General features: G+C 59.0%; 10 protein-coding genes across 10 annotated transcripts; 3 read left to right on the forward strand and 7 right to left on the reverse strand.

Moving 5' to 3' along the window:
• Positions 1-615: 615 nt before the first annotated feature.
• Positions 616-900, forward strand: J7T54_000441 (uncharacterized protein; the record flags this gene model as incomplete). Its single annotated transcript, XM_051508728.1, has 1 exon — positions 616-900. The coding sequence occupies one exon, from the start codon at positions 616-618 to the stop codon at positions 898-900; it is 285 nt and encodes a 94-aa protein (XP_051360199.1).
• A 181-nt stretch (positions 901-1081) lies between these two features.
• J7T54_000442 (uncharacterized protein) lies at positions 1082-2890 on the reverse strand (the record flags this gene model as incomplete). Its single annotated transcript, XM_051508729.1, has 1 exon — positions 1082-2890. The coding sequence occupies one exon, from the start codon at positions 2888-2890 to the stop codon at positions 1082-1084; it is 1809 nt and encodes a 602-aa protein (XP_051360200.1).
• Positions 2891-3236: 346 nt separating this feature from the next.
• J7T54_000443 (uncharacterized protein) lies at positions 3237-5024 on the reverse strand (the record flags this gene model as incomplete). Its single annotated transcript, XM_051508731.1, has 1 exon — positions 3237-5024. The coding sequence occupies one exon, from the start codon at positions 5022-5024 to the stop codon at positions 3237-3239; it is 1788 nt and encodes a 595-aa protein (XP_051360201.1).
• Positions 5025-5765: 741 nt separating this feature from the next.
• On the forward strand, positions 5766-7461 carry J7T54_000444 (uncharacterized protein; the record flags this gene model as incomplete). The annotated part of the gene is made up of 4 exons (XM_051508732.1): positions 5766-5844; positions 5897-6655; positions 6975-7049; positions 7100-7461. The coding sequence occupies 4 exons, from the start codon at positions 5766-5768 to the stop codon at positions 7459-7461; spliced, it is 1275 nt and encodes a 424-aa protein (XP_051360202.1).
• A 610-nt stretch (positions 7462-8071) lies between these two features.
• On the reverse strand, positions 8072-8629 carry J7T54_000445 (uncharacterized protein; the record flags this gene model as incomplete). The annotated part of the gene is made up of 1 exon (XM_051508733.1): positions 8072-8629. One exon carries the CDS (start codon positions 8627-8629, stop codon positions 8072-8074), a length of 558 nt encoding a protein of 185 aa, XP_051360203.1.
• A 454-nt stretch (positions 8630-9083) lies between these two features.
• On the reverse strand, positions 9084-9561 carry J7T54_000446 (uncharacterized protein; the record flags this gene model as incomplete). The annotated part of the gene is made up of 2 exons (XM_051508734.1): positions 9084-9087; positions 9362-9561. The coding sequence occupies 2 exons, from the start codon at positions 9559-9561 to the stop codon at positions 9084-9086; spliced, it is 204 nt and encodes a 67-aa protein (XP_051360204.1).
• An 890-nt stretch (positions 9562-10451) lies between these two features.
• Positions 10452-13203, reverse strand: J7T54_000447 (uncharacterized protein; the record flags this gene model as incomplete). The annotated part of the gene is made up of 4 exons (XM_051508735.1): positions 10452-10717; positions 10763-12205; positions 12269-13024; positions 13140-13203. 4 exons carry the CDS (start codon positions 13201-13203, stop codon positions 10452-10454), a joined length of 2529 nt encoding a protein of 842 aa, XP_051360205.1.
• A 667-nt stretch (positions 13204-13870) lies between these two features.
• On the forward strand, positions 13871-14717 carry J7T54_000448 (short-chain dehydrogenase; the record flags this gene model as incomplete). The annotated part of the gene is made up of 2 exons (XM_051508736.1): positions 13871-13928; positions 13978-14717. The coding sequence occupies 2 exons, from the start codon at positions 13871-13873 to the stop codon at positions 14715-14717; spliced, it is 798 nt and encodes a 265-aa protein (XP_051360206.1).
• A 126-nt stretch (positions 14718-14843) lies between these two features.
• On the reverse strand, positions 14844-16579 carry J7T54_000449 (uncharacterized protein; the record flags this gene model as incomplete). The annotated part of the gene is made up of 2 exons (XM_051508737.1): positions 14844-16500; positions 16551-16579. The coding sequence occupies 2 exons, from the start codon at positions 16577-16579 to the stop codon at positions 14844-14846; spliced, it is 1686 nt and encodes a 561-aa protein (XP_051360207.1).
• A 259-nt stretch (positions 16580-16838) lies between these two features.
• J7T54_000450 (uncharacterized protein) lies at positions 16839-17988 on the reverse strand (the record flags this gene model as incomplete). The annotated part of the gene is made up of 2 exons (XM_051508738.1): positions 16839-17888; positions 17941-17988. The coding sequence occupies 2 exons, from the start codon at positions 17986-17988 to the stop codon at positions 16839-16841; spliced, it is 1098 nt and encodes a 365-aa protein (XP_051360208.1).
• Positions 17989-18147: the final 159 nt, after the last annotated feature.

The raw sequence follows: 18147 nt of genomic DNA on the forward strand, positions 1-18147 counted from the left end.
CTTTTGACTGATTCGACATGACATGGTGGACACGCGCGACCCAAAGGGCGCACGCACCCTTTTCAGCCTCGACAGCCGCCTGGCGTGACCGATGACTGATGGCAATTCGCTCCAATATCGCACAGGGCAATTGACTCTCCAGACTAGTTGGTCGATTATGTGATCATGGTCACATCAGCACGTCTGGACGCTGGAGCCCCCGCATACGGTCCCGCATGGAGAAGACTGGACACGCAAGGCGCGCTGGTCGACAAGTCCCATTTCTCAGCTGGCCCAGATGCGCCCTGCCTGTGGCATTGTTGCTGCGACATCCATTGATTATTACTCACATCGTCGCGTGCGCCTTGTTGCTGATGACTCGATGGACCAGGCGCTGGCATGTCCAGTCAAGGTCCATAGAATGACACGCCATTGATGATGGTTGGAGTATATGAAGACCATAGACACAGCTGTTCAGCAACCCATCAATACTTCATCATTCACATCTTCCACCCAAGAGACCACCAAAGCATCCAATCAATCAAACGACAATCAATCAATCAATCAATCAGATTAATTACCCGCATCTGAGCTGAGCAACTCCCACCTTGCGCCCTCCCCCAGCCAATATTCAAAATGCCTACCCGGCAGTCCTTCGACACCGTCTCCTCTGTATCCACCATCACCCGCGCCAAGGAGGACGCAACCAAGCCTCAAGTGTCCACAGCCTCCATCGCCCCCAGCTCGTCGGCATCGTCCACAAAGGGACACTCAGAGACCCGCGACATCGGGAAGCGCGCCTGGCGAAAGGTGGCACAGATGGCCCGCGAGCACCACGAGTCCGTGACGGCCGCCACTTCTCTCTATTACGACGTCGGCACAGGCTACGCGACGCCCCGTCGCAGCGAGGCGAAAAGTTGAAGGGTCTGCGGAGTATCCTCTTTGAATCGATTTGGCGCATGGAGTGTTGGGCACATTGTCATGGGGGAGCATGAGGTATACCCTAGTGATGGTTTCATGAAAAGCGTGGACAGACAGACGGATAGATATATAATGGAATATGACATTTACTACACGCCATTCATGCTCCCCTGGCAGTCCCCTACTCGCTCAGCCGCCAGTACACGTTATAGTTCACATCATGCGCATCATAAAACCCGCCCAGCTCAACCGTTTCGCCGTCCGCCTTGCCCTCAAACACCAATCCCTCCTCACCCACCTTCTTGACGCTATCCACATCTAGCACCGGCAGCGCGTCAAGTGATCGATCACCGTACTTCCCCGACAACACCGTCGGCCCGTACGCCAGCGCGGCAATATTGGGGTCGTCGTTGGCCGGGATTGTGTGCAGATCCATAGGTAGCGTCAGTTCCACCTTGTCCCCGGACGACCATGTCCTTTGGACGGAGGCGTAGCGCCCTGCTTTGAGGACGACATCGCTGACCTCGTCGTTGATTTTGAGCGATGCGGCATCGGCTGTCCAACTTGGGATCCGGAGGCGTACCTCGAAATCACCATTGCCATCAATCGTGAGCGTGATCGTGTCCTTGACGGGGAAGCTGGTCTCCTGCTGCACCGTGACATTGTCCCACTGCACCTGCGACGGGATGAACAGGTTCACGTACAGCGCATCCTCGTCCTGCCAGTAGATGGAGTCCATGAACTTGGTGTTGGTCTCGAGGCTGGTCGCCTGGCAGCACCAGAAACTATCATAGTCGGTGCTGTACGTGCCACCACCCCACGCAGGCCCGACGCCACGACGGCCGCCCGGATTCAGGGGCGTAAAGTAGGTAATGTGCCCGTGCGCGCTCTGCGGGTGCTGCACGCCCAGCAGGTGGTTCAGCAGGGCGCGCTCGTAAAAGTCAAAGTAGCTTGTCGTGCCGTCCGGGTCGTGCGTGAACAGCGCGCGCGTCAGCTTGAGCATGTTGTACGTGTTGCACGTCTCGCACGTGTCCTCATCGAGGTACGTCGAGATGGCGTCCGGGGCGTGGAAGTGCTCGGCCTGCGAGTTGCCGCCGACCGCGTACGAGTGCGCGTGCACGACGAGGGACCACGCGTTCCGAGCCACGTCGAGGTAGTACGTGTCGTTGGTCGCCTCGTACTCGTGCCAGACGCCAATGAGCTTCTGGGCTTGGGTGTTGGCGTGTAGACCGGCGAGCTCGTCGCGGCCCTTGGCGAGGGGGTCGAAGATGCGGTGGTGGTCGAACCGCTGGGCCACGTCGAGCCACTTGGCCGTCCCCGTCTCGAGGAACATCTGCGCAAAGATGTCGTTGATGCCGCCGTACTCGGTCTGCAGCATCTCCTGCATCTGCGCCTCGCTCAGGGCAGCGCTGCGTGCGTCGACCCAGTCGCCCATGCTGACGAGCACCTCGAGGGCTGTCTCGTCCTGCAGGTGGCGGTACACGTCGAGCAGGCCGGCCATGGTCTTGTGGATGGCGTAGTATGGGACATTGCCATTGCTCAGCGTCCTATTCTCGACTTTGTCAAATTCCGACTCGGGGAACCCGCTGAGGTAGCCCGTGCCGAAGCCAGCGTCCTCGTTGTTCGCCTGGCACTTGGCCAGCTCCTGCACAAAGTACTCGGCGCGCGATTTGCAGTCTTCGTTCGAGAGCACGGCCCAGCAGTGCGACCATGCCGTCAGGAAGTGGCCTTGGGCGTGCGTGCGGAAGGGGAAGTCGGGCGCGTCCCAGCCGCCGTTGACAGTGGCACCCTGGGTGTCGAGGCCGTGGTTGGCGCGAAAGTTGTACAGCAGACGGTCGACGTCAACGTCGAGGAGATAGCTGAGCGTGCGGTCCTGGTTGGACATCCATCGAGAGGGGAGCAGCTTCAGAGAGGAGAGCGGGAACGGGGCGGGCTGCGCCAGGACTTGGCTGGCCAAGGCGGCCAGGGCGAGTATGTTGGGGAGAAGCATGATGTCTGTGTTGTCTGTTGTCGTGCCTCCTAGGTTCTCCTTTGAGTCGACTCTTTTATACCTACCCCAATCACCCACTGTCTCCACTGGATATGCATAAAACATCCCCTCGACGGAACGAGTCACCCTAAGGGAGCGTCAAACATCCGATGCTTAATACGAGACCAGGGCCTGACGATGATATAGCCCATCCAATCGGGGGCGTGGTCAAGCTGCAATGCAACGCTGCCGTATGATCGACAGTGCGGACATATTGCCGACTTTTTCTCAGTGGCGCGCTTCCAGCAAATCCCCACGGGGTAGCAATGGCGCCTCTCTTATTCTGACGATCCGGATAAATGACAGCTCACTCCAGGTCCCCCCAGAACTCCTTGAGGTCATCGACGCGCCACTGCGTCTTCCAGCCGCTCTCGCGCTCGATGCGCTCCAGACACTCGACAATGGCCCGGTGCTCCTCCCGGCTGCTCATGCACCGCCCCGCAATCCACAGCGGCTGCACGCAGTTGGTCCACGCGCCGTGGTGGTCGTTGCTCATGCTGATGGCGCAGACCTGACGGGCGTGCCAGAGGATGCTCCGGGGTTTCGGGGTGAGACGCAGACCGGGCGGCTGGGCCTGCAGCATGAGGATGGACGCGGTATGGTGCAGCTGGTTGCCCGAGATGGCGGCCCCATTGGAGTAGAGGATCTTGGGGAACGGATGCGCCGAGGGGATGGTGAGGATGGGATGTAGCGGCGCCGGGCGGAGGGTGTGCCACTCGATTAGGTAGCTCCATAGCTGTAGCCATCGGGCCCGGAACGAGGGATCGGTGCGAGACGGCGTGTCGAGGGGCGCGGACGGCGTGGGCGCCACGAGGTCGAGCACCTGGCCTAGGAGGAAGGCCGAGTAGTTGGCCCACTCGTCAAATTCCTGCTTGGCCTTGAACAGCTGGACAGTGGCCTCGAGATCGGGACCCCCTGGCAGCAGCACCCAGTGCGTGATGGGGATGAGGGTCTTGACGGAGGAGATGAGGCCGCCGCAGACGTCCATGCGCGCGAAGCACCAGAAGAGGGCCTGCTCGACGCCGCCTACGAAGCCGTGTATGCCCACGGCGAGCATGAGACTCGCGCATCCGTCGAGGTGGCGTCGCCACGCCTTGGGGGAGCAGGACCCCATCTCCAAGACGCAGAGGATGACGCAGGACGCAATCACGGCCGTGCTTCGTGTGGGCAGCTCGGGTAGGAGGAGGTGAATGGCCTGCTGGTAGAGCGAGAGGCTCTGACCAGTGGCCCGTGTGGTCTCCTTGAGCTCGATCTGGCGCGCGGACAGGGCCAGGATGGCGTAGCGCAGATGGGGATGCGACGAGGCCATGCAGGGGATGATGTTCTGAAAGTGACGAAGGTTGTCAAACTTGTCGAGCCACGGCGCCACCTCGTTGATCCAGTTGCGCCACAGCACTATCTCTTCTTCACTGGTGAGGAGAGGGGCGTCGATGGGGGCAGTCGAGGCGCGCGCTGAGTCTTCTGATGAGTCGGGCAGAGGCTGGTCTTCAGGTGTCGCCGCACGTGTCGGTACGTTGGACCGGACTTCCTGGATCAAGTGGTGGCGGAGCGTGGTGTGTAGCTCAGCATACGCTGATCCGGGCATAAAGACGCCATCCTCGAGAGAGCCCTCTGGTGTGAAGACCTGTAGATAGGGCGGAGGGAACTGGAGTAGGTCATCATCGCCCAAGGGCGGTAGTAGACCGTCCACGGGTTCAGGGCGTCCACCGCGGCTGAGATGGATGAGATTGGCAACGGCGACGTCGGTATGCTGCGGTGTGAGGGGGGACCTTTCGTCGTCGTCGTCGTCGTCGTCGTCCCTCACAAGATCATCTCTCATCAGCTCGACGTCGCGCTCATGATCACGGATGACCTCGCCGGTCACGTCCAGGATCTCGTAGCCGCCACGTGCGCGACGCAGACGGCTCTTGCGCATGCTGGGGTGCATCTCGTCGAGCCCCAGGGCATTCTCCTCCCGAAAGGTGACCTTGAGGCCCCAGTGGCAGGGCTCGTCGCGCCGCGTGCATGTTCCGCATCGGGGGTGGACTTCGTCGCATTTGCGCTTCTTGCGTCGGCACCCCAGGCAGCCTGTGCGCGTGCGTCGATTCTTGGCCATGGCGAGGCAAGCATGGCGAGTGAGCAAGGGATGAAGATGTGGATGTTGTGGGGGGTGGACGCGATGGAGATGATGTTAGTTTCGTCTTGGGTAGGAATAGCCGAAGGGAAGGCCAAGTCATGCAGACTACCCTGGACGCGGCAGACTTAGACCGCCCTAGTCGGCAGCACCACGCGATCATCGATGGAACCTCGTGGCGCGTCGACTTGCCTCTGAGCGTCTCCAACACCTCTTCCCCCACAAACAAAGAAGTCTCAAGCGCACAACTTTTCTCCATTTCAGCCTTTGTCCTCACCTCCACCCAACACGATGCCGCCCACCTCGCCAACAACTACCTTATGCGGACACGATCTCCATATGGCGAGCCGCTTCCAGCTTCGCTCCGACGCTTCAGTGGCGCCCACTGACTCGCGACATCCCTCTCGCTTCCCCCTTCTCTTCTCGACAATGACAAACCCCAAGGCCCAAGGCCCAAGGGGCAAGTGCTGCCCCAGCTGGACTCCGAGTCTGGAGACCCCATGTGGGGAGGCTTTCAGGCTTGTTCTGGCAGTCTGGCACGCGAAGACAGAACCGCAGGGCAGAAACACCCACCAAGACAGTCCGACATCCTGCAAGCATCCATAGTGATGGGATCTCATCGCCGAGCGCCACAAAGAGTAAAAAAAGACTCATGTCCGCCATTCACACGCTTCTGGCTCGCATGACATCCACGCACGACATCCACACAAACACCACACCACAATGACCATCCTCACTGGGCGTGTCCTCAACTGGGCCATCACGGCCACCGCAGGAAGCGGCTTCCTCTTATTCGGCTACGGTACTTGCCCCTGACTGCCTCCCTCTGTGACCATGCTGACCCTGGGGCGCAGACCAGGGCGTCATGTCCGGCTTGCTCACGGGCTACGCCTTTACTAGGACGTTTCCCGAGATCGACACCACCGACACGGGCAACGGCTCGCCCACGCTCCAAGGTCTCGTGGTCGCCATCTACGAGATCGGCTGCTTTCTCGGCGCCATCGGCTGCTTCCTCTTCGGCGAGCGCATCGGCCGCCGCAAGTGCGTCATGCTCGGCTGTGTCATCCTCAGCATCGGCGCCGTCCTGCAGGCCGCCGCCTTTGGCATCCCCGAGATGATCGTCGGTCGTGTCGTGGCCGGCATCGGCAACGGCATGAACACGAGCACCATCCCCGTCTGGCACTCGGCGCTCATGAAGGCCAAGAACCGTGGTCGCGGTCTCGCTATTGAGCTGGCCATCAACATCTTTGGCGTCATGCTCTCGTACTGGGTTGACTACGGCATGTCTTATGTCTCAAACGACGCGCAGTTTCGCTTCCCGCTCGCGCTGCAGATTTACTTCGCCATTGTCACATTTGTCGGCATACTCGTCCTGCCCGAGTCGCCGCGCTGGCTGATTGCGCACGACCGCCACGACGAGGCCAGGCAGATCCTCTGGGCCCTGCAGAAGGACTACAAGACCAGGAGCATTGACGACGAGGACCTGAGCCGCACTGTGGCCGAGATTCAGCACACCGTCAAGGAGGAGCGTGAAGCCGCCGAGGCAGGCAGCTTCGCCATGATCCTCAAGAACGGCGAGCAAAAGTTCCTTATCAGGACACTTTTAGGAATTGGTGGGCAGTTTATGCAACAAATATCTGGCATAAATTTGATAACTTATGCAAGTTCTTTTTCATAACTTCGTCTTATGAATGTTGCTGACAAGATCATAGTATGCCCCCGTCATCTTCCAAAAGTCCATGGGCATGTCCCACGACATGTCCCTGCTCCTGGCCGGCTTCAACGGAATCGCCTACTTCATTTCGTCTCTCATTCCCATCTGGATCATTGACAGGTTGGGGCGAAGAAAGCTCATGCTGTTTGCCGCCACCGGGCAATGCTGCTGCATGGCCGTATTGGCCGGGACGGTCCAAGACGGGGGAGTTGCGGCAGGTATTGTCGCCACCGTCATGCTGTTCCTCTTCAATTTCTTTTTTGCCGTGGGTCTGCTGGCCATTCCATGGCTATGTATGTTGCTCGAAAGCCCTCCGACATGATCTATAGACTAACATCAGCAGTGCCTGCCGAGTACGCGCCCCTGGCGATCCGAACCCGCGCCGCTGCTCTCTCGACCGCGTCCAACTGGGTTTTCACGTTTCTGGTGGTCATGATCACGCCCGTGTCCATTGACAGCATCGGATGGAAGACATATGTCTATTTCTGCGTCTTCAACTTCTGCTTCATCCCGCTCATTTACTTCTGCTACCCCGAGACCCAGTGGCTCAGTCTCGAGCAGATCGACAAGCTGTTCACCGGGCCCAAGATCCTGCTGCACTGGGACAAGAGCATGGGAGTTCCTGGCGAGGCGCCCAGCAAGACGGCGTTGGGAGACGACGGCATTGTTATGCACAACGAGGACGAAAAGGCGGAGTTGAAGTAGTGAGTTGGGGGATGAAACTGCTTCCGCAGTTGTACATTCATAGGATTAACTGTATAAATTATTTCAAAAGGAAATACTGATTTATCTAAAGATATTCAAAACATATTTCTTGATCAAGACGAGTCTATGGCAGGGATTTCAGAGGGTCCCATTCCCGCGCAAACCATGGCCAGGCCATCTTTCAATCTGTGTAGCTGCTCCTTTGAACGGCTGGGCTATTGTAAACCGGGTTTGCCAGATGCCGTGAGCATCGTCCTGCATTGTTCCATTGTTGAATATCGAGCCACGCTCAATATCACACCTCGTCCTCACACTTAAACCACAGCCACACGCCCATAAGGGCGGAGCCAAGTCCAAGGCCAAATTAACCACGCCCACCAGGCGTGTGTTCGTCCATGATACCAGCCATGCGCCTAAGGGCAATCGCCATGATATAGTGCTGGGCAACCTCGACACCGACTTCGCACGGATCAGCACTGTACTCGACCTTGTAGAATCCCTGTGGCTTCTCATATTTGAGCGCCAGGCGTGCCGCCGACGCCTGGTGACGAAAACTCCCAAAGCGCACCTCCACCACTCCGATATCCTCCGCGCCGGCGACGTCGACATCCTAGGCCTCGTCGACCTGAAACACAAAGAGGCGCTGGAACCATGCCTCGAGGTTGGCCCACCGCGCAAACGCCTTTGTGCCGGTGACGAGGATGCACCGACTATGGTTCGTGTTGTGGTCCGGCTGCGCGGGAATCTTGACGCGGTTGTACGCCACGCGCACGGCAAAGCCACGGATGGCGGGACGCATGGAGTTAATGTGGACAAGGTACCGCTGCGCGGCGACCGGTCGGAAAAAGACAATTTTGGCGGCGGCGGTGGTGTGCCGGATATAGTCGGGCTCGTTGATGTAGCTGCACCAGACGCGGCCAATGTGGCGGACCGTTGAGAGGAGCTCGTGGTACGTCACGTCCGGTGGTAGGTTGCGCACCCAGACGGCGCAGTTGAGGGTGTCGGGGATGTTGGCTGAAGCGTTCTGGTGCGAATGCTGGCCTTGGTAGGCGGGCGAGAAGGCGAACAGCGGACCGGAAGGACCCCCTATGGCTGTTCCGGGGAGGACCGGGCGGTGGGGGGCTAAGGGTTGTGGTGGGCGGCTGTTTGGGTTCGTGACGGCGTGCATGGGGATGTAGGACTGACGTTGGCCTGGACGACGAGGTGCTACATGATCGAATGTGCGCGTGGACATGGGTGGAGGAGGGCCATGTTGATGGGTAGAAGGGGGCTGTGGGGAATTAGGAACAGGAGGGGGATGTGTGAGCCGCATGCGTTGTTGCAAGATATTTTCCAGCGCCGGTATGGCTTGCCCGTTCGCCAGGATCGAGCTTGCGGTGGTGGAAAAGAGAGGGCGGGCAGTATTGGTAGGTGATGTCAGGGCCGTCAGGAGCGCAGGCCAATGTTGGGCGAAGGTAGACTGTCGACTGGGGACTGCCCCATGGATCCGAGCCATTGATTGCCCTTCGTATGGCTGCGTTTGACCGAGACGTCCGCCAGGGGCTAGCTGTGTGCTTTGTCGTGCGGGAGTATGAACCATGCCACCCTGTGGTGACGGACGGGATGGAGGGGATGAGCCCGATTCAGCTGGTGTGGGATGTTAGTCATGATGAAGGAGAGGGGAGGAAATCAAATGCTCGTACTCAACACAGGAAGCTCGGAACTCATAGTGTTGATTCGTCGCCTAGCATCGACTGGACGAGCTGGACTGAGAAGTGACAAGGACGCTGGTAGTTCGTTGGCCTGGGGCGACCAGATGGATCGGTCGATTGTGATGGGATGGAAGCCTGTTTGAGAGAGCGCACGAAGGGTACTAGCTGAGTTTGTAGCTGTTGGAGGACGTGGAGGGGGCTGAGCATACTTGGGGTGTCCAAGGTGAGTTGGAATATTGCGGTTGTTGGTGCTGCTGCTGCTGCTGTTGTTGTTGCTGCTGCTGGGTTGACATGGGTCAACAGTGGTTGACTCGCGCAGTGAGTCGAGGAGATCCGAATCCAGAGAGGCTGTGAAGGACTCGTATTGCTCTATGGGTGTGTCGGATTTGTCTTTGTCGGTGGGCGTCATTGTCAAGGTGAGAAGCGGTGGCGGTCGATGTGGAGAACTTGAGAGCAAAGTGAGAAGGAGCTGGGAGCGGGTGTTGAAGAGGATGCGAGACTGGATTCGATTGTTTCGAGAACCAGAAGCCAGAGGTCTCTTCTATAATTGAAAGCTGATGAGGAGAGAAGAAAGGGGAAAGGATGGTGTTTGGATTGGAAGCTTTTAAAGCTCGGGATGCTGCCTGGAACGCCGCGATCACTTCGCCTGTGAGACCTCATGGTTTGCTTGGTTGAGTAACTCGTCAGAGGCAGGGTGAATTCAAGAACCAGTCACCGCGGGTTGGATTTTTTTTTTTTTTTGAAACTTCAAGTTGCTTTTAGGACTTCTGATAGGACTTGGTCGTGTAGTTGGTAGATCTTGAAGTCAGCGGCGGGATGAAAACCAGGAATACTTGGCGAATCAGGTCGAGGCCTAACATTTGAGGTGAAATCGAGTTTTGAGGAAATATTGTCATCAAACCGAAATATGTAGATAGGAGGTGCTCATTGGAAGAGCTGGCGAGGAGTGCTTGGTCGAGATGTTTGCGTCGTGTCAAGCGTCGAGGGACAAACGATGGGCTCGCTCCCTTCTTAACAACATCAATGGAAAAGGCGCAAGCCTCCCGTTCCCCGATCTTGAGGCAAATATTCATTCCCTCATTATTGGTATTGCCAACCCGCATGCACGCAGGGAGAAAATGAAGCATGTGACTCGAGCTTGAACACGGGGTGACAGACAGTTTGAGTGTCTGCTACATGCATCTAGCACGCGACTAGTCATGTCAATCGAGGGCAACTTGACGGTCGGGACATGCGTCGCTCACAAAACGTATCCTCCAAAAGATAAGCTGGTGTATTCATCATCAGACATGCAATCAGTCACTGCACCCTCGCCATCTCCCTCAGCCGCTTCTGCACTAGCATATCGCGGTACCGCTCCAGACTCTGGCCGATAACGTTGATAAACGGCCACTGGGTATTACTCTTGAAAAAGTGCGCCCATATCTTGATCACCGCCAGACTGAGGTTGGAAGGATCGCGGAAATCCAGAAACTGGGGAATGTCGTGCTCCTCGTGAAAGTCGACGCCCTGGTAGGCCTCCTCGACGATGCAGCGGACCCAATGCAGGATGCGATCCTCGCTGTCTGCGGCTGTCAGTAATGATCACTCAATGGAAAAGAAAGACCTACCACTCAGAGGCAACGAGGCCACCGTGTCGCCCAGCCGAGACAGCCACTTGCTCAGCAAGACACCACAGTCCAGACTCGCCAGGCTGTGCCGCACACTCCAGAAGAACGCCTGACTCCGTGCCACGCGATCGACGCCCAGGCGCACCGGTATGCTAATCATGTGCGCCGTATACAGCAGCGCGGCAATCACGCCGTCGCTGCGCTCAATGTCGGGACTCTGGAAGATGGCCGACGCAATGCGGTGCGGATCACGCGTCTCGAGGTGTCGGTAGGGGCCGAGGTGGAGGTAGATCCGGACGTACGCGAGCGCGAGCAGCGAGGACGACGTAAATGGGATCGGTCCATTCTCGTTGTTCGGGTCGAGTGTCGACTCGGGAGCTTGCTGCCACCCAGACGTCCATGAGCGAAGACCACGCTCCAGTTTCTCCACCTCCTCCGCCGGCAGCGCGGCAGAGCTACTCATCACTGGCAGGCTGAGGTCCCGCACGATATGTATCCGCTGCAGAAGCCCGTGCAGCAGGACATAGTTGCCCAGCGGCGTGGGGATGGGATCCAAGGCTGCCGCGCACTCCTTGTTCCTCAGCAGGACGCTCAGCGCCTCCTGGAAGTAGAGCTGCTGCCGACCAACCTCGCGCCTTGCGGCGTGCCAGAGCTGGGGCGTGGGCGCCTTCCACTCCTTGGTCGCGCAAGGCAGCCTTAAATTCACCTCGTTGCTGCGCAGGACTGGGTACACGTTGTACGCGATGCTGTGGGTGTGTAGGAACGAAAAGGCAATGAGCTTGGTGCGACGGTGCGATTCAGCGTCGACCCAGGCGCGCCACTCGTGCTCGAGCCCCTCGCCCTCGGGGGCGGCGCTCGACTCTGGTGACGAAGCTTCCGTCTCGTCGAGGCCAATGTCGCGCAGGACGTGCGTGAGCAGACCCTGCAGACTGAACGACTCCTGCACCATGGTCGAGGTGGGCTCCCATGTCGCGAAGCCCATGAGTGTGATGAGCGCACGGACCGTCTCGACGGCGTTGATGCCGCCGTCGATGCCGTTGAGGCCCATGGTGCCGGGGGAGTTGAGCGTCATGAAGGAGCGCGTTCGGGGTCCGAGACCATCGGCACCCCGACCGAGGCGCTCCATGAGGATGGCCTTGCCCGAGTAGAAGAGACGTCCTGAGACGCGGTGCTCGAAGCAGTACTGCGCGCCAATGGCGGCGATGCCCAAGATGAGTTCGAGCGGGTGCTCGAGAACGTGCCATGTCGGCGGGTGGATGAAGGGCATGTGGGAGTGGAAGCCCTCGAAGAAGGAGGTGATATAGCGCGTCAGGGCGTGACGCGAGGGGAGGCGGAAGCCAGGTGGGAGGAGAGGCGCGAGTGGCTCGAGGGAGCCAAGCAGCTTGCTGCGCTGGTCCTCTGTGATCTTAAAGGGGCGTGTCTCTGGGTCAATGGCTCGTGGGTCTGCGCGTCCGTGTTAGCTGGGAGGAGGGTGCCGAGGAGAGAGAGCAGGGTGATAGCACGCACTGTCGGTGATGGAGACATAGTTGGCTATCCTGTTGCCCGTCGGCGCAGACGGGAGCCATGAGCTAAAGGGCGTCCCAGCGCGTGTCCGAGGCCCCGATTTTGGGGAGGCCGCCTCGCCGCCGTCTTCCTTCAGGCCAGGGTCAATGGTGCTCTCCGGGTTGTTGAAGTAGGGACTCCATTCGGTGGGCAGGCCGACGCCGTCCAGAAAGTTGGCAAACTCGCGAAAGTGCGGGTCAAAGTCGACGCTCCCGTCAAAGAGCTGCGGCGACAGCACGCCCGGCACAAACTGGCCCGTGTCCATGAACCCATTGCGTCTCTGGTCATCGAGGGGCCCTGGCATGGGCTGCTGTGCTATCGGCTGCGGCTGCGGCACCTCGTGGGGAAGAGGACCGCTCTGTTGACTGTGCAGAGACGGAGGAGGAGGTATGCCTTGCTCCTGGAGGCCTTGATGTGGTAGACCAGTGTTGATCTCGTGCTGAGGCGGAGGCGCAGGCGGTCCCTGCTGCGCATGCCATGGATCACCACTGAGTCCGGACAAGGACACGGCAGCCGCAATATCAGCCTCGCCCGTGTCGTGTCGATCCAGCCCAGGTCTCACGTCCATGTGGACATTCGGCTCCTGCGTCCCTCTGCCCGACGACTTGTCCGAAGGCGTGGGCTGCTCACCATGGTCCGCGACGCGAAAGTGCCTCGTCAGGAGGTCACGTCTCGCAAAGGCAGCCCCACAGTGACACAGAAAGGGCTTCTCCTTGGTGTCTGGCTACCATCAGCACATGATGCAGACTAGGTGACGTTGCGCGCAACAGAGTCCCACAGGGCAGAGGTCGGTCGGTCAGGGACGAACTCTCTGGGGTAATTAGGTATCACTCACGCGTTCGCACATGGCGCTCCAGATGCTCCGTCCGCTTAAACGTGCGTCCGCAATGGGGACACATGCGGACATTGCCTACTGCCCCAGCTCCAGCGCCAGCAAGGGCCCCATGGACATCTCCATTCATCCGACGACGCTTATTTGGAGAGGCGAGCATCGTGTCGCCGCGCCCCCATCAAGGCAACGCGTGACAACGCAGTATGATTCAGTGATTTGACAGTGGCGTGCCCCATCTACGCCATGGAGTCGTCGTGAGCACAAGAGTTGTTGGAGATGTTTGTGGGAAGGGGGAGGGAAAAAAATTGGGAAATGCCGGAATGGAGAGGCGGACGGGGGTCTCTGTGGCTTAAGTTGGAGTCGCAGACGCCTGACTCGTGCGTCGGCTCTTTTAGGTTTGTTAGCGCTGTATATGCATCAGGATGATAGTGATTGATAAAGGGTCCAGTGAGAGATGATCAGTGGGAGACGATGCGTTGGAGACGGATGCGTCGGGCGTACGCGGGATGCATGTCTAGATGGGGCAGGGTCGCAACCAAAGTTGGAGGCGGCACGCGACATCGGGAGCCTCGAGGTCCACGATGGGGCCAAATTGTGAATGCGAGGCCGTCGAGATAACTTGAATATAGCATATCCAGTGCTGACGACGTCCATGGTGGGAATATTCAAGCCAGGCTGCACGTACTCAACGGATCTCGATTGAGAATTTGAGACACTGTCGTGAGCGGATGAAAATGACCATCTCCTCCCGCCTACCCGGGGTCGCCCTCATCACAGGCGCTGGTGGGACAGGTACGTCTCGAGCATCAGAGCAGAGATCCAAGACTTACCGAAGCGCCAGGCATCGGCGCCGCCGTCGCAAGGGCATTCGCCGTCAACGGATGCACGCGCTTCGCCATCACCGACCTCAACGCCACGTCCCTGTCCTCCACCCACGACGCGGTGCGCGCCCTGAACCCATCCGCCGAGATCCTCTCCACCTCAGGCGATGTCTCAGACGAATCCTTTGTCGCCCGCTTCGTCAAAGACGCCATTGGCACGTTTGGTCGCGTCGACTACTCCGTCCAGTGCGCGGGCATCCTCGGCAAGGGCCTGCGCTCGCACGAGGCCACGGTGGACGAGTTTGACCAGATCAACCGGGTCAACTACCGCGGCACCTGGCTGGTCTCGCGCGCCGTGCTGGGTCACATGATTGCCCAGGCGCCGCTGGACGCGCACAGCAAGCAGCGCGGCGCCATTGTGCACGTCGCGTCGCAGCTGGGCGTCGTCGCGCGTCCGGCGGCGGCGGCCTACTGCGCGTCCAAGTCGGCCATTATCAACATGACGCGCGCGGACGCCATTGATTACTCAAGGGACCAGATTAGGGTGAACTGTGTGTGTCCAGGAGTCATTGCGACGCCCATGACGACGGGTAGCCAGGAGGTCGAGGACAGGCTGAGGAGCGCGATTGACATTGCGCCCATGGGGCGGATGGGCACGCCCGAGGAGATCGCGGACACGGTCGTCTTTCTGAGCAGCAAGGAGGCGGCGTTTGTGCAGGGGCATGCGTTGGTGGTGGATGGAGGGTATACCATTAACTAGGGTCTTTGGTTCTGACATTGAAGCGTGCCTCGTGTGAGTCAAGTAGCATAGAAGGCAGCCCATCAGAAGACAATCACAAGGATCAGTAGCCGAGAGTGATTTAAGAAAATGCTCAAACACATCTATCTATGTGGATATCTCAACGCGCTCTGCCACCTCCCGCACAAACGGCTCGTGCCCGTTGAGCTTCTCCTGTGCCCCAAGACACGCCTCCATCACGTGCACCTTCTCCTTGGTAGCCCTCCAGTCAAAGTTCGCCTCCAACGCCGCCGCCACACCGAGCACCTTGTCCTCCTGCCATAGCCCACCGACAATCTGCAGGCCAACAGGCAGCTCGACCTCGCCGTCGACACTCCTCGACCAGCCAACGGGCATGGACAGCGCCGGGTGGCCCGTGACATTGAAGACGGCCGTGTTGGTCGTCATGCCCATGCTCGGCTCGAAGCTCTTGAGGACATTGTCCCTCGTCCCGTGCCGTGGGGCGACAAAGGGCGTCGTGGGCATGACGATGGCGTCGTACTGGGCGAATTGCCGCTGGTACGCGTCGCTGATCTGCCGCCCAATGTTCATCGTCTTGGCGTAGAGGCCGGGGAACTGCTGTGATAGGTACAGGCCGTTGATAACGGTGTTCTTGGTCGATGGGAAGAGCTTGGCAAAGTTGGCGGCTGTCCACGGCAGACGCGTGTGTTCGAAATCGGTGAGGTAGAGACCCCTGCGTCCATGTGCGTGGCCTAGGATCCCAGCTGCGCCCGAGATGCGTTGCTGGATGGTCCATATTGAGGGTCCCTCCTTGTGCAGAGGGATGGAGATCTCTTCGATAGTGGCGCCAAGGGCTTGGAGACGCTGGACGGCGGAGAAGAAGGCAGCATGCACGCCTGGCTGGACGAGTTCGCTCTGGTAGCCTTCCTTCAAGACACCAATCTTGACACCGTCCAGGCGATGACTGCCACTGGAGAGGCTCTTGGAGAAGGCGTAGGACCCGGGCGGTTTTGCAGCGACGGATCGGTCGTCCATACCATCGTATCCAGCAATCGCGTCGAGACAAGCTGCAACATCCGACACTGTCCGCCCCAACGGGCCAGCGTGGTCGTCCACTTGGTCACCACTTGTGATGCCAGTGTACGGCACAAGGCCATGCGTCGGCTTGAAACCCACACATCCACATAACGATGCTGGGACGCGGATGCTCCCGCCCTGATCCGTGCCAATGGCGAGATCAACGAGCCCCCCCGTCACCAGCGCCGCGCCACCAGAGGTACTGCCACCGGCAGAGTAGCCCTCCCGATGCGGGTTGTGGACTGTACCCTGGGCGGATGTGAAGCTCGACGTTGAGTTGCAAAAGTTCTCGCACGTTGCCGTCCCCACGACGCTGGCGCCATTCTCAAGAACTCGTGTCACGACAGTGGCATCGGTGCTGGGCGTCCATGCTGGAAAGGCGTCGCTACCGTAGAACTGCGGAACGCCCGCCACGGCGATACAGTCTTTGATGCAGACGGTTTTGCCCTTGAGATCGGAGTTCGACGTGTCGTCACCGGGGATGGTAAACTTGTGCGCCCATGCCGCGCCATACTTCTGTTCCGACGGAGTGGGGAGATGGATGTTCTTGCGAGGGAACCGGGCTGTGTCTGGAACAGGCTGGTAATCTGGCAGACTTTCTATACGCTCTGCGCAGTCGTGGACAGCAGCCAGGAGCGTTGTGTAGTCTTGGGACTCTGAAGGTGATACTGAGATATGGAGAGGCGATAAGAGGGACTCTACGTCTCCATCCTTGACGGGGTTGTTTCTGGACTGTGTTAATACAAGTCATAGCACAGAGTGAGCGGCTGGACGTACGGCGATATCTCCTTGAAGAAGACGGACATGGTCGATAAGGCTGTTGTCCTGTGTTTGCGTGGGTGACGATACGTTTAACGATGAGATTCAAGGCTTTGTATGCGGACGATGGACTCCAAGGATCTGAGGAAGTTCCTACTACAATCCTAGACGACGTTCATATCCAATTCAAAGGTTGAGAACACCGTCTCCGATAAGCCCGCCTTGGAGCGGTGCTGGAGCATTCATTGTCATCCTACTCCAGTGACCAGTCTCCAACCACCTCCTCCAACACCTCCAACTCCCACATTAACCCGCCATGTTGACAACCAGACGCCCCTTGAACTCCTTATCCTCGTACAACTCCATAATCTCCGGGATCCTATCGTATCCAATTTCTGTAATCTGGCTGCGCACCCCAGCCTCCTCCACAACCTGCAGCATGCGCTCCGTGGCGTCCCGCCCAGCGACGTAGCTACCCCGAATCGACAGCTCCTTGAAGACGATAACATCGGCATCAAACTGCCACGGCGTAGGCGGCAGCCCCAGCAGACCGAGCGTGCCTCCAATCCGGAGCAGTTGGAGAGCCCATCGGTTGGCGGCGATGGAGTCGGTGCAGACCACAGCCGCCGCGACACCCTCCTCGTTCGTGAAGCGATAGATCTGCTCCGACGCCGTCTTGGGGTCGGACGAATCTACCACTAGATCTGGTTGGAGGGACCGGTTGTCCGTCTCCATGGCCAGATCGCGACCGGCCTGTCTGCTGTCCACAGCAATGACCTGGAAGCCCAGCGCCTTGGCGAACTGCACGCCCAAATGGCCCAGCCCACCGACGCCGACAATGGCTATCGTGTCCCCCTTGGCGAGACCCTCTGTGGCGCGCTCGAGGGAACCCCAGACCGTGGCGCCGGCGCACATGAGCGGCGCGGCTTGCGCAAAGGACATGCGATCGGGCAAGCGGACGGTCGTCTCGGGGTCTCCAACAGCATAGTCTGCAAAGCCGCCATCGTGGAGAAAGCCTGCCGTCTCTCTGTTATCGCAGAATCGCGGATCGTTGGAGGTGGTGCTGCGCTTGCGCAGACGGCAGCCGGGGCACGTGCCACAGGCGTGCTTGAAGTTGAGGATGCCCACCCTGTCACCTACTTTGAAGTGGCCTTGGTAGGAGGCGCCCGTGGTGGCGATGACGCCGGCGATCTCGTGCGAGGGGATGAGGCCTATGGGTGATGGTGTGCGGAATTGGCCTTGGAGGGCTTGGGCGTCCGAGTGGCAGAAGCCTGCGGCGTGGACGCGGATGAGGAGGTCCTCTGGGCCAGGCTTGGGCGTTGCTCGGCTCTCGTCATGAGCATAGGGCTTGTTGTACTGAGAGTGTGAGATTGGTGTAATCACAATATTTCCAGCAGGCTTGACATACCTCAGCGATGTATGCTGCGCGCATCGTCGGAGGGACCGAGTGAGCCATGTCTGCTACCAGTCCTGCTTGCCTGTGCTGTGAGTTCTGCCTTTGTGATCTTTGGTATAACTATGACCCTATCAAGAGTAAATCCCGTATCTCGGTTTTGATGGATCTTTCTGGGGTAATTTGATACCATCTTGCAATCACGGACATCTAATCAGTGGA

This window comes from Emericellopsis cladophorae (genome assembly GCF_022114955.1).
Source record: "Emericellopsis cladophorae strain MUM 19.33 chromosome Unknown NODE_48_length_181081_cov_114_058711, whole genome shotgun sequence".
Taxonomy (NCBI): Eukaryota; Fungi; Ascomycota; class Sordariomycetes; order Hypocreales; family Bionectriaceae; genus Emericellopsis; species Emericellopsis cladophorae.